At 42.9% G+C, this 13,822-nt stretch overlaps 1 protein-coding gene across 7 annotated transcripts in view; it reads left to right on the forward strand.

The window, feature by feature from the left end:
• The first annotated feature begins 3,586 nt into the window (after nt 1-3,586).
• SORCS1 (sortilin related VPS10 domain containing receptor 1) overlaps nt 3,587-13,822 on the forward strand; it is a 458,014-nt gene continuing 447,778 nt past the window's right edge. For 5 of the 7 annotated variants that reach the window (XM_019725087.3, XM_019725088.3, XM_019725086.3 and 2 more), the window contains exon 1: nt 3,700-4,497. In XM_019725087.3, coding sequence (XP_019580646.3) covers nt 3,943-4,497 — 555 coding nt within the window. In that variant the 5' untranslated portion in view covers nt 3,700-3,942. Of the gene's footprint in view, nt 4,498-13,822 lie in introns of all 7 variants that reach the window. The other 2 variants (XM_019725092.3, XM_019725090.3) reach the window with 2 other exon arrangements.

Below are 13,822 nucleotides of genomic sequence, written 5' to 3' on the forward strand. Positions count from 1 at the left end.
CCAAAAAACAAATGAGTTGCTACGTGTAAAACCTTAGCTCAGTTCCTGGCATACGTACAGGTTCTGATTTACCAAGCGTTTACTACTAGAAGTTATGCAGGTAGGGTTGCTACCCCAGTGTTGCTCAGCCAGCCTGTTGAGGACTGAACACATCCAATGAGCCAGTGAAGGAGGCGTTGGGGAAAGAACAGATGAATAAGGGAGACTCAGTTCTTATCCACATGTAGCTTTTTGGGGGAGCATTAGCAAAAGAACATTCAAATAAAATCATTGATGGCTGTAATATATGCTAAGAAATAACTAATAAGGGACTGACCCAAAATATCAGAGGGATTTCTTCTTGGGTAGGCAGTCAGGGGAAGTCTAAGGAGGTACATTTTAAGTGAAGGTCTCAAAGAAAAGTGGTCAGCTATGAGAAGTGGGGTGGTGGTGGGCATTGCAGGAAGGTGGAACAGCAGTACAAAGGTCATGAGTTGGAAAACACTTGGCACATTGGGGGAAGGTATTGCCCAGAGTGGCTGGAGCATATGCGTGAGGAGAGAGTGCTGCCAAATGTGACTGACAACAGGCAAGACTCTGCTCATGGAGGCCTGATTGGCCATGGGAAGGAGTGGGGGTTTTATTCTGTTTGACCTAATGGTAGGTCAGGGAAGGGTTTTCAATAGTGGCAAGAAACGATATTTTTCATACTTTTGAAAGACCACTTTTGCTGCTTTGTAGGGTAAGGCATCTGAATTTTATTGATCATGCACACAAACCAGCATGCAGCTGGAAATGTTCACAAATACATGATTCTCTCTGTATCTCTCTTTACACGCACACACTCACAACATATATATGTTGATCAGTAATTAAACATTAACAGGGCCATTATTTTCTCCCTGCACACCATGAATTATCTTGTGCTACCATTTGGGTACTTGTGTTCCACTTTGTAGAGATGAGCTGGAACAGAGCAATTGTGGCTTAGGGAGAGCTGTTAGGAGGCTGTTGTGCTAGTCTAGGTGAGAAACCATGGTAACTGGACTAAGGGGATGGCATATTTTTCATATGCACAATGCATAGACTCCATATTGGAATTACAGATCTATGCTCTCTACTGGCCTTTGATATGAACTATGTTCCTAGGACTCATTCTTAATGCATTATATTACTAAAATCTGTTGTGCTGCTTAGTGGGTTGTTGGAATGAAAACACCTTGAAATAGACTAACCCTGTTTCCCCCAGGATTAGCTTATTTCTTGAAATCTTCTGGAAAAAGAGGATGGTTTAAGGACTTTCTGGTACTTTCTCTTTCTGCTTATTGATAAGACTCAATGGGGAACAGAGACATAAGAAATAAAATAGACATATAAAAAATACCCAACACAATAATACTTGGAGCCAATTTCATCCATATCTGTGTAACCTTTTTCTCAAATGAGTAATTAAAATCAGGTAGTAGAAAAGTACCTGCCCTCTATGACTTTTCAGCAAATGGCCTGCAAATACTTTCACTTTAAAGGGATCATTGTAATAGGTGTGTTTTAAAAGATGGGAGGTGTAAATTCTTTGGGGACGAAAAATCAGTTTTACTTGTACCAGTTCTTTAGGAAGAACTTCATTTTGAAATCAAAACAATGTAAATTTTGCTAGGACAACAATGGATTAAGACCAGAACATTTGAATCCACTGTTTTTTTTTAAAATAATTAATTAATTAATTAATTAATTAATTTAACTTTTTCCAGTCCTATATTTGGATGGGAATTTATTTAAGTTCTGACTGTTGAATCGGGTTTTCTTCTCTTGGAGGAATTCTCATGCACTTATCCAGACTGGAAAGGTTAGCAGGGCATAGAAAGAAGGCATTAGGCAAACGGTCCTGCAAAACTCTGAAACCTTTCTGAGGAGAGGAAAATAGCTGTCTTGGGCTTTGACAAAGAGCACTTGCAATTTTGGGAGGAGGAGGGATCTCTGGCTCTCCTCTCCTCCCATCTAGAAGCCACAACTTGCCAGACAATGTTCCTTTTACGGGAGGATTCAGGCTTGGGTGGTAAAGGTGCTGTTGGAAGAGTAGTCTGTGGCTCCTTTTAAGACAGAGAGGACACTCTTTTGTCCTTTTAAGTACACACATTTAAATGGCTGAGAAGCCTGCCTCTTTGCCTTGGCACATTTCTTGGATTGGTCATAAAATAACAATTTCAATTTTTTTTTGTAATTCAACTCTGAGTTGGATTGATATAAGAGAAATTTCTCCTGGACAGCATAAAAAAGATGGTATCATTATTTGAAAAATAATTATCACTCTGTTACTTTCAAGTTGGTCCCATCACAAACTCAGAATTCAGATTTTTCAGTGAAGTTACTTATGCAAGTGTGAAAATGGACAAACATGTAATTAGAAACTGGAAATTGCACTACGTTGCTGTGGGGTTCATTTATTCAATCAGTAAGTAGTCATCGAATAATTTAACAGTTACTATGTGATAAGGAAGTGTTATTAGACACAGGGAGACTACAAAGAATGTGAAGGTATTTCAACTCCTAGAAGCAAACTTTCTACTTGAAAAAGGTTTGGATTTTGAGAAATTCTTTGTAATTTTCAAAGCCCATTCACCTACTATAAATTTTTATCTGAACTTTTGAACAGTAGCAGGGAGCTGGGCTGGGCCGACGTAATCATAGCATTACAGAATTTTAGGAATGGAAGGGATTTTAAAGATCATTTAATGCAACTAATTAATTGTAATGTGTAGGAAACTGAGAGATTGCTACTTGTGTGAGATCCCACAGCAAACTAGTGACGGAACACCCAGAACAGACTTGACGTTGGCTAATAATCTTAAGGCATTTGTTAGTAGCCCTGGGCTGGGCACACGGATAAACAGAGCATTGTGCCTCCTTTCTGGTATTTATTTGCCTCTTCATAATAAATATTTATTGGATTAATGACTGACATATTTCTTACTGTACGGGACGCTATCAAGCACTGAGAATAAAGTGGCAAACAAAATAAACCGGTCACTTCTTTCAAGTTGCTCATGATTTGGTCAGCCTGTCCTCACTGAGGTTGCAGTCTCTTAGGAAAACCAAGATATATGCCCACAAGATGCAGGAAGATTGAGTTCAAATACAGTGAGTGCTTTTGGAGGTCGGGAAAGGAATCTAAACTCCATCATTAATGGAAAAAATCCGCCCCCCCCCCCCCACCATCATTTAATTACATCATTCTCTGCTGTTGCCTTTCAGGGATCTCCCCCAAGCCCGGACACAGATTCTGCTCAAGGTAAGGTTCACATACCAACTCAAGGAGACTACGAAGGGAAAAATGAGAAGCCCAACCATCCCCATTTTCTAAACTGGAAAAGACCGTTGGACGGGGGAAGAAAACAGCAACAGAAACTGATACCAACAATAAAACAGGAATATTAAGTCCCCAATACAGTGACCACTCTGCGAGCTCCGGGCTGGCCGACCCCACGGGAGGCGCGCGGGCTTATAGAGGAGCCGGCAGCCGCGGGGGCGCAGAGCGGAGGGCGGCGAGGAGCGGGCGGCGGCAGCGCCGGGGAGCCCAAGGGGAGGGTCCGCGGCGCATGCAGTCTCCACAGCCACCCGCGCACAGCGCAGCTACGAGCGGGACTCGGCACTCGGAGCCCCGGCAGCGCCCGCCCTCCCGTCCGCGTCGCCTGCTAGCGCGCCCGCGCCCGCTCCGCCCGTGACTTCAGTTGAGCTCCACCCCCGCGTGGCGGCGGCTAGCTCTGTCCGAACCCGCGCTCGGCACCAGCCCAGCCTGGGCAAGCGGCCGCCACCTGCCCGGCGCCGCCTCCACCCGCCCCAGAGCGGCCCAACTTGGATGGAGTTGGGGTCCTGAGCGCCTCTCCCCCACAGCCGGCCAGCGGAGAGCCCCCGTGCCGCCACCTTCAGTCCGGGACCCCCTTTCCGTTCCTCTCCGCTCCTGCGATGGGAAAAGTTGGCGCCAGAGGTGGCTCCCCAGCCGGGCTGAGCGCGCTCCTCGCCGGCGCGGGGCTCTTGGTCCTCTGCGCCCCGGGCGCCTGCTGCGGCGGCTCCTGCTGCCTCCAGCTTCACCCCAGCTCGGCCCCACGTTGGGGTCCGACCACAGGGGGCTTTTTTCATCAGGGGCCACCAGGCAGGGCTCCTGCCACGCCTCTGCCCCTCCTTGGGCGCCCTCTGTTCGCAGTGGCCCCCGGAGACCGAGCGCTGTCCCTAGAGCGGGCCCCGGGCCCCGGGGCATCCGTGGCCGTTGCTCCACGCTCGGGCCGGAGGAAACGGAGTGGAATGGATCAGAAGGCAGAACAAGGAGAGGGCGCGAGTAGGAACCCCCGGAGAGTGCTAAGGGAGGAAGGGCAGCAGGAGCTTGGGACTCTGGAGCGGGACCCAGACAAAGCCACTCGCTTCCGGATGGAGGAGCTGAAACTGACCAGCACCACGTTCGCGCTGACAGGCGACTCAGCACACAACCAAGCTATGGTCCACTGGTCTGGCCACAACAGCAGCGTGAGTAGAATGGGACTGGGGGCAAAGGGGCGAAAGCTGAAAAGGGTTAAAGTTGGCTGTGTGATCTGATGGAGAATTTGAGGAAATGGGGTTTCTGGACTGAAAAGATGCTGCAAACTAAAGTCTTACCTGCTCACCTCCCCCAGGTTACCTCCTAGGAGACCACCACCAGCCCCTCCCCAACAAAACTATCAGAGTCCCCTGCAAACCCCAAGCAAAGGTTTAAACAGGGCAGGCAAATCCCTATTTCCTCACTTCTTTGGTCGCATTGATGTAGTATGGATCTGAAGACCAGACAGACAGAGAGATGTTCAAGTATCCTGAATGTGGCGATGAAAGGGTTAAATTTCCAGGCAGACCGACATTCCCTCAAGTGACTTTCCCTTTACTTGCTAGACTCATGGATGAGCACAAGTGGTATCAATAAGATTTTATTTGAGGATTTTTATTTTATCTTTATTCAGAGCTCCTAGCCCCCTCTTCCCCACAAAGGAAGAGAACTGCAGTGGACGATAAGGTGCCCTTAATGTTGTCTCTGTTTTGGGGGACCAAGTGGATGCAAGTTTCAGGACAGGAACTCTCCAGCATCTTCTAACAGCACCAGCCAGTGTGTTTTGAGAGCTGGGGCTTTCCAGCCTGTGAATGAGTTGTTGTTTTCTGGCATGATCAGTCCGGGGAAGATCAGATATACCCCAGTGACAACAGCTCCCTGTTCTCCCACATTGCCTGACCTCCTCTAGAGAAGAGCACAAATCAAGTCTTAGCCTCCCTTTATGAAGGGAGAAGAGGCGTTGCTGGATTCCAGCAGGCTCTGCACTGGGGAGAACGGATGCAAGTCCATGAGCTTTGGCCATGTCAGTAAAGGTTTTAGATTTTTGGAAAAGCCTGCATGTCTGGAATCTGAGGTAGCTATTCCAGTTTAAACTGCACCCGGAAACTTCAATGAGCGGAAATAGTAAAAAGCCAGCTTTTGATGGTAAGAACTGAAGAGGATTTGGAAGTGCGGAAACTTCTCTAGGCTGCCATTAAGCTGACAAGAACATAAAACCCAAGGATGGGTAAAATGAAAAAAATAAATCAAAGTTTCAACTTCCATCAGGTTATTGAGATTGGAGTATTTGTAATATGCACAGTCTCTGCAGCCTGGTACCTTTCAAAATGTTTTCAGTTGTGATGTAATTGCCAGAAACCTTCCCAGGGAAGTGCCACTTTAGTGAGACGTGCTCATTGTCAGCGTTTTTAATGACGGTTGTAAACATTTTAAAAAATAGTCTGTCATTATGGATTCCTTGGATACATACACATATATTGTATTAAGGCAAATCATGATAAATAGTATTTTGTATTGTTGTCTCTGTCTGAGAGCATCATCATGGTTTTCCCTACAATTTAGCCTTCCTGACTGAGGCTGTGATTTTATGTGGTTCTCAGGACCAGTTTAATCAAATAATGGAAGTTAAATTATTTCCATTCAAGTTCTGGAGACCCTTGCCCTCATTTCTTACCTTAACTATCATATCTTTAATATAGTAACCACTAAAATTGATCACACAATTTGAACTTGAATCTTCCTAAACTAATTGAGTAACTTGCACTGCTTTAAGTGATGAGCTCGAAGCTTCTGGCTTTAAGGGGAGATTTTAAACACATCAGACATATTAGATCTTGTTGTATCAAGAAGTAAAGGATTTTGGACTCAAAATATTTCTGGCTTTTAATGTAATTCAAGCTGTAAAATATCACTCACCCATTAGACCTCTACTTTAGTTCGTCTCTTGAAAGATCTTGGAAAGACCTAGAAAAGGAAAGTACATCTTTGGCAAATTTTAAACTCCATTTAAGAAATGGCGCCAAGCACTGCCAGACTTTTTTTTTTTTTTAATGGTGCTTATAAGCCCAGTAGGGTCAGGACTTGGATGGGAGACATGCAGCGAAGTCTGAGATAGTATAGAAAATAATCAAGGTGATGTGTGTTAAAGGTTTGAGCACTCAAATCATATTAACTAAGGAGATTCCTACTTAATAGTCTCTTACTTTGTGAGGACTCCTCCATCACCATCCCCACCCCATCCCTGCCTGCTTACACGCAAATTGGTTTCTTTTTTGTGTACATGTACCGATGGTAAAGGGAGAGAGATAGTCTGTGTCCAGGTCCTCGAAAACAAAGCTGGCACACGTTCATAGGCAAGACAAAGTTTTATTTTTTAAAGGAAAGAGAAGCAGAAAGAAACTTTTTTTTTTTTTTGCATAACTTTATGACATGAAAGGCAGAGTGCAGGCCTGAGTTCTAGTTCTGCTTCTTTGTGTTTTGATTTTGGTAGGTTGATTGTACTCTGAGTGTGAATTTCCTCATCTCTAAAATGGGGGCGATGCCCATCAGGTTCACTACAGAGAGTTGTGTGCCAGGACCCACATCAGGTATGGTGACTGTAGAGTGCGGTGCACCTGTTTGGAACCTTCGTCTCACAGCGCTTCATTTTCACTAACCTAAACCTAAGGCCAGCACTGGAGGGCTCTCATTTGTTCACATTAGCTGTCTTCCCCTACAAATCCCCTCCCCCTCAATCCATTCAGCGCCACAGGCAATATACATCCTCTGAAACTGTCTCACCTTTGTAAGTAGGGCTTCTGATTACAATAACACCTGCATTGAAGGTGCATTGTATGGTAATTATAGGCTGCTTGTCAGACTTGTGGGGAATTCTGGATGGTTCTCTCACCTCCTTTCCTTGTCCTTCCTGCCCCCTCCCCTGTTGGACTTGTGCAGTTGTGTAAAGACATGACTGTTTTGCCTCATCTGTGGGTGTGATGTGATTCCACTCTACTGCAGTCTAGCTTTATGGGAACTGTTGCTCGAGTTGGTGGAACACCTGGGGGGATCTTTTGGCACGAAAGTTACTGGGTATGAATCATTTGTCATGAGCTTGGTGTCATAAGCAAGAACATATTGTTCCTACCCTACTCATCCTAGGCATGCTGTGCCCTGATCTAAATTTATACAGTATCCTTAGTTTGTTAAAATATATTTTTCGTCTATAAATGTATGCATGATGGGGCATGTGTTTATTCCTTATTTGCAAGGACTTTCAAAGTGCTACACTCATTAATCCTTATAAAAATCCTTGTTAGGTAATAGGTGGGTGGCAGTGTTCCTCTCTTTTTCATATTTTTATGTCGGTGTCAATTTGAATATTTCAATTTACCACAAATAATGTTATGAGATTTGTTAACAGAGGCTTTTACTTGACACATGGGACCATTGCGGTATCTCTGATGCTGCATTTATCATCGAGCGCGATGGTCTGGTTGCTGCCCATGGACCCCTTTGCCTTTAGCTGTTCTGGGACTTGGCACTGACCCTCCGACCTTAATGAATAAACTGAGTCCATCTTGAGTCAGGCTTTTGGGTAGATGCTTTACATTCCATCATCTCACTTCATTTTCATAAAAAAAATTTGTGAGTAGATATTGTTCCCATTATATAGAGGAGGAAACAGAGGCTCTAGTAGGCTAAATGACTTGCCAAGGGTTTACAAAAGGTCAGTGGCAATCAGGGACTAGCACCCAGAGTCATCTGATTCCAAAATCCCAACGAATGGCTTGTTTTAAAGACTTTAAGGTGGAACTGAAAACCTCAAACCTCTTGGTGTCTGTATTTTAAGTAACCCTATCTTGGGTGGATTTCAGATAATGGTGGAGGAGGCATAGTCTTAGCTGGAAGCTCCATGTACTTGTAAAAAAGTAGGTACTGGAAAATGCACCTGTCACATTGCACTCTTTCCTTAAGTAGTGATTTGGTTGTTCTCTTATCCGCCCACCTCTTCATCTTTAGTGAGACATGGAATCTGCACCTGGTGATTCATTGAGCAGGAGGTAACCTGCCATCATTTAGCTTTCAGATCTGGTGTTCTTTAGGAATAGATTCTTCTTCTAAGTTAATTATAAATCTGATTTTATAAAAAGGTGGATATAAACACTTGATTTGGCTATACACTTTGACATAGATTTTTTTGATCTGTTTTTTCTTTCTTTTTTTTAAGTAAAACGATACAACTTTAGCTTTCTCTAGCAAGCCCACGTAATTCCCTCTCTGATCGGTGCTTTCTGCTATTAATGAATGTTAGTATGGTGTGACATGGAAGGTAGTGGATTTAGAAGCAGACAGATTTGAGTTTGAATGTTAGCTCTCCTGCTTACCAGCACTTATGCTTGAGCAAGACACTTAACATTTTTTGAGTTTCAGTTTCCTCAACTAAAATATGGAATAGTACATTTTTTGCAGACTTTTTCCTGAAGATTTGACATTTTTTATGCAGTGGCTTGTACATAGTAAGTGCTCAATAAATGCTACTTTTTATTTTAGTTGAAGAAATAATTCTCTGATGGGGATTAAGAATCTTAGGTTATAGTCCTGACTTCATGAAAAGATGAGTTATGTAGTCGTAACTTGTTAAAATTTTGTGGCCTCAATTTTACCCTCTGGAGAATAGACACTAATAGACTAGAGCACCACCAAAATCCCTTACAGATTGAAATTAATTTAATAGTTTGTTCAACTGTAGGTATTGTACACCTACTAAATCGAAGTAAAATACACTGGGTGTGTTGGGTATTGAGAAATGACAAAATGACCTATACCCTTGACCTGTAAGTGAACAAGCCTTTTATTTCACATGATTCTTCCATTGCCTATGGTTCATATGCATGTCGATATATAGGAAATCAAGTCATTTGAGATCCAAACAGGCATTCATTTCAATGTGAATTTGCAGCAAAACATAGGTTATTGGGTTTATTACATAATATCTTTATGTTAAGGAGCTTGCTATCTTTGGACAAAAAAAAAATGCTTAATATGAAATTGGAAAGTAAACTTCTCTTAAGATATTGAATGGGATTTTCTAGACTAAATTGACATGAATGCTGGCCCTCGGAACTATATCCACATCTTTTTTAAGAGGGACCCCTGAAACTCATAGAGCTGATGGAATTATCTAGTTTATTTAAGAGAATAAGAATTGCTCGCGGATAAGGAGAGATTACCATAGGGCAGCATTAGGCTAAGAAGCTTACGCAAATTATCATGTTTCCTCTTAATTCTACAAATGTGTATTGAATCCTGATATTTGTCAGGCAATGATATTAGGGATGTATGTGCACTGATGCACAAAGACGAAAAGAAACAATACCTGGCTGGCCTCAAAGAGCTGTTATTCTGGAGTCAAAGCATCCTTTGCAGAGGCAGGAGATAGGAGCTAAGTGTCCTCCGAGGGCGTAACATGCTGTAGAAGTTCAGAGGAGGGTCAGATGCCCTCCGGCTGGGGTGGTCTTCAAGCTTTATGCAGAGCTGATGCTTCAACTGGACCTTGAAATGTAAAGAAAAAATTTAATTAAGAGATGGAGATTATTATAAAGATATTTTGAGCTGAATGGATTGTGTGAGTAAAGGTGGAGAGTAGAGATGTAGCAATTCCTATCTATATCCAGAAAAGTAACCTACCTTAAAGGTAAACTATGTTTAACTCAAGTTTTAACCATAGAAATAGTTTTAAAACTATGCTTTAAGCAAAAAAATATGCACAGCCATCTTCTAGTGAGTTTGGGTATATTCCAAGCCCCAAAAGAAAATAAAAACCTGTATGGTCATTTAAAGACATGACTGCCCTTATTTACAACATTAAATCTCAATTGGACTCATCATTGTTTCATTTTTACCTTGACATTTTCCATGTGCAGTTTTCAGAAAAGGACTTCCTTAAAAAAATATATATATATATTGGGGAATATTGCGGAACAGTGTGTTTCTCCAGGGCCAGTCAGCTCCAAGTCATTGTCCACTCTAACCAACTGAGCCATCCGGCCGCCTCTCCAGAAGCTCAGCTGCAGCTCATTGTCTTCAATCTAGTTGTGGAGGGCGCAGCTCACTGGCCCATGTGGGAATTGAACTGGAAACCCTGCTGCTCAGAGCTCGCACTCTAACCAACTGGGCCATCTGGCCTCCCACAAAAGGACTTCCTTTTGTTTAAGATATTGGTTAGAAACATTACTGGCTAGACTGCCCAGAGGGTAAATTAATTTGGCTCTCTGCCAGCTTGTCACTAAACGTATGTAAAATGGTTGTCCTGTCTTTGTGTATATCTCAGTTTACTGCCCTGTATCTCTGGCTAGAAAATGTGGAGAATGCATCTGTGTGTCCTATAGAGGAAACAAGCCAAACGATGTGGCCACAGTGGCCAAAGAGGATGGCAGAGAAGAGGTATGGCCCACACGAGATGGAGCCAGGCCCCATGGAGGGGAGAAGTGTCTACTCTGCTAGGATGGGATGGATGCAATAGTCAAGTGGTTGGCAAGAAACAAAGGTGGAATCTCACTGTGCAAGGTTTATAAGGAAAGAAAAGAGCCTATTCTAAAATGCAGATGGGGGGGGGGGGAGAAGGACGTGAATACTCTGCAGCAAATACTACGTGAAATTTTACACGTGTATAAAAGATATTGCGTCTCTTTCTATAGCACTCCTGAACGTTGTTCTGCCACTTTAGATCAGTTATAGCTCCCTTTGCTTTGCAAAATGCTTCAGTTTTCAAACATTGGAACATTATTCCCATCACCTCGGTTTTATTCTCACTACAGTCCTCTGAGATAGGTAAGAAAAATATTATCTACATTTCTCAAATAAGGAAATTAAGGTGTTGCTATTAAGCAGGTCCGTTCGTAGAAGAGGGTCAAACCATCTTGTCACACTGTATGACTGGTTTGGCCCACTGCTGGCTTTTCACAGCTTAGGGTTTGAGCACAGCTGTATCCCATGTTCATGGTTGGCCTGAAGCCTGTGCACCTGTGCTCATAATATTTGCCGTTGCCCGAAGGAGGGATATTGGCCATGGAGCTCCTGAGTTCTGGGCTCAGCTATTCGAGTTATTTGTTCTGATCTTCAGAGCAAGTGGCCTCGCCCAATATCATGCTTTTGGTGTTATTTAAACCTTTAAAAAGTGACCTTAACGAGAGATAATGGGACTTGCAGCAAGTGAGGTCTCCAGCAATAACCTACCTACCATGTGTGTTCGTTCCACTGCTAATGGACTTGACTTGGGAGATAAGGTTATTTATGACTGGGTTTATTGCAGCAGGGGGTTGGTGGAGAAAAGAGGGGATAACCACCTCATCATCCCCTCTTTAATTGTCTTATGCAGATGAAATCTAGTTTAAAGTAATGTTAAATATAGTGTCAGTCACAGGAACCTAGCGTGTCAACAATGTTTGGGAGCAGCAGTAGTCAAACTGAAGGGGTGTCTATCGATACTAACAGATTTTATTTGCTCAAGGATTATAATTGAGTTACCAGCTATTGCCTTTTCTACTTTTTTCTTTTGCGGGTCGGGGGAAAGGAAGCTGAATGCTAGGGATAGCTCTCTGTACCCAGATAAGATATACTGATTATAGCAGAAGTCCCTCTTAACAATAGTTACATAAATAACAGCCAATTTACTGAATAGATTCCCTGGAAGTACATTCTAGAGCATCAGCACATTATTTCACTTCATCCTCACACCAACCTTGCCAACTAGGTACCATTATCCTCATTCTAAAGCTGTAGAAGCCATGACTTAAGAACTTTCTCAAGGTCACACAGCAAGAAGGTGGCAGAGCTGGAATTTTACTTTTGTCCTTTCTGGCTCCAAAGCTTTTTCTTTTTGATTATGTTGTTCCATTATAAAGTTTTTTTTGTTGTTTTGTTTTTTGTTTGTTTGTTTTTTCCTGAGTTTCTTTAGAGAGAACTCCACAGGTCAGTGCAGAGAGATGGTAGGGGAGCTCTGGGCATGAGCACCCCGTCTCAGGGTCCCCCTCGCACTTCGTCCAGATCTTAGGTCACTGACATGATGCACTTTACTTGGTAATAAGCTGCTCCATGATGCCGCTTGATCAAAGCCCTAACTTGTGTCAGTCCCCATGAATGGCTTCCCTGGGTTTATTAATCTGTGTCCTCTTATCTTGTTCCCCTGGAGGATGTGTGCGTGTGCTCTTTGGTTTCTTCCTGATGGCTAATGACCCTGGAGTGACAGTGTAGACAACTTGCACAAAGTTGCAAAGAAAGTACTAATACAAATCATGTTATCGGACAACTAACTAATCATGGTGTGTCCTGGAGCCAATGGATTGATGCCTCTAGTCATCTTCCCCTAACCAGAGCAACAGGGGCTGTGGAGACACAAAACTATGGGCCTTTGATCCTTCTGCTCCAGGTCCTATGGAGGGAAGGTGGTTAAAAGTGAAAGGTCATCCCCTGATTCAGCACTTGCCACCAGGCACTCTTGCATCAAATCATTAAAGGGGAAAAAGGCTATTTTAGGCATGGTTGTCATCCTTCTTAGAACCTGTCTGCAGCCCTGTTTGCACTGATTTACATTTTGCTGAACTGATGGAGGAATTCTTATCTGGGCTGCCACGGGCTCTCTCCTTGGGCACCTCAGGCAGTATTTCCCATAGTTTGTCCTTATGAGACCTGCTTTTGAGTCTGCTGATGGGGTCTAGGAATCTATATACTTTCTAAGTTCCCTAGAAAGGTGATTAGGAACACGAAAGTTTGAAAATCTTTTTCCTAAGATTCATGAGTGGGTTTGGGGGGTCTATAAACACCTACCATTATCTGGACAATCTCATGTCAATATGCTTCATTTTTCCCCATAAAGAGCTGAAGCCCACAGCCTTGATCAGTTTCTCAGTAGAAACTATGACCCCGATGGTGAAGACCAGTTTGAGGTTGTGTACGGGGAGGAGAGGTGATGACATGGAACAGCACACAGTGCCCCAGACAGAGGATGGTGATGCCTCTCTGCCAGATGGTACTGTTTCCATCTGGATATAATCTAGGCAATTATTATTCCTGGCTGTCCATATTATCATGGGGGGTACATGTCTTAAGTGGCTAAAAGGGTACGTTATTTTAAATATAACATAACATTTAGTGATTGGTTTGAATTCCCAGTCCATAATCTACTAGATACTTGAACTTGGACAATGAACTTTACAACTATGTGCCTTAGTTTCATCATCTGCAAATGGAAATAAATGATGGTATACTTTTTTTATTTGGCTTTTTGATGGTTTAAGGGGACAATAGGTATAAAAATACTTAAAGTGGCATCTGGGATATAGTAAGCAGTCAATAAGGGCTAGCTATTATTATTATTATTGTTGTTATTAGTTTGATAGTGTTAATACTAGTACAAATAGTGTTCAAGTGTGGCCTGTTAAAAAGATATTTACAATACGTTATTTATGATATTGCTTCTGTTTTTGCGTTTATATTCTTTCACTCCAGTTTCAT

The sequence above is a fragment of the Rhinolophus sinicus genome, chromosome 15 (assembly GCF_057876585.1).
Source record: "Rhinolophus sinicus isolate RSI-liver-muscle chromosome 15, RSI-T2T, whole genome shotgun sequence".
NCBI lineage: Eukaryota > Metazoa > Chordata > Mammalia > Chiroptera > Rhinolophidae > Rhinolophus > Rhinolophus sinicus.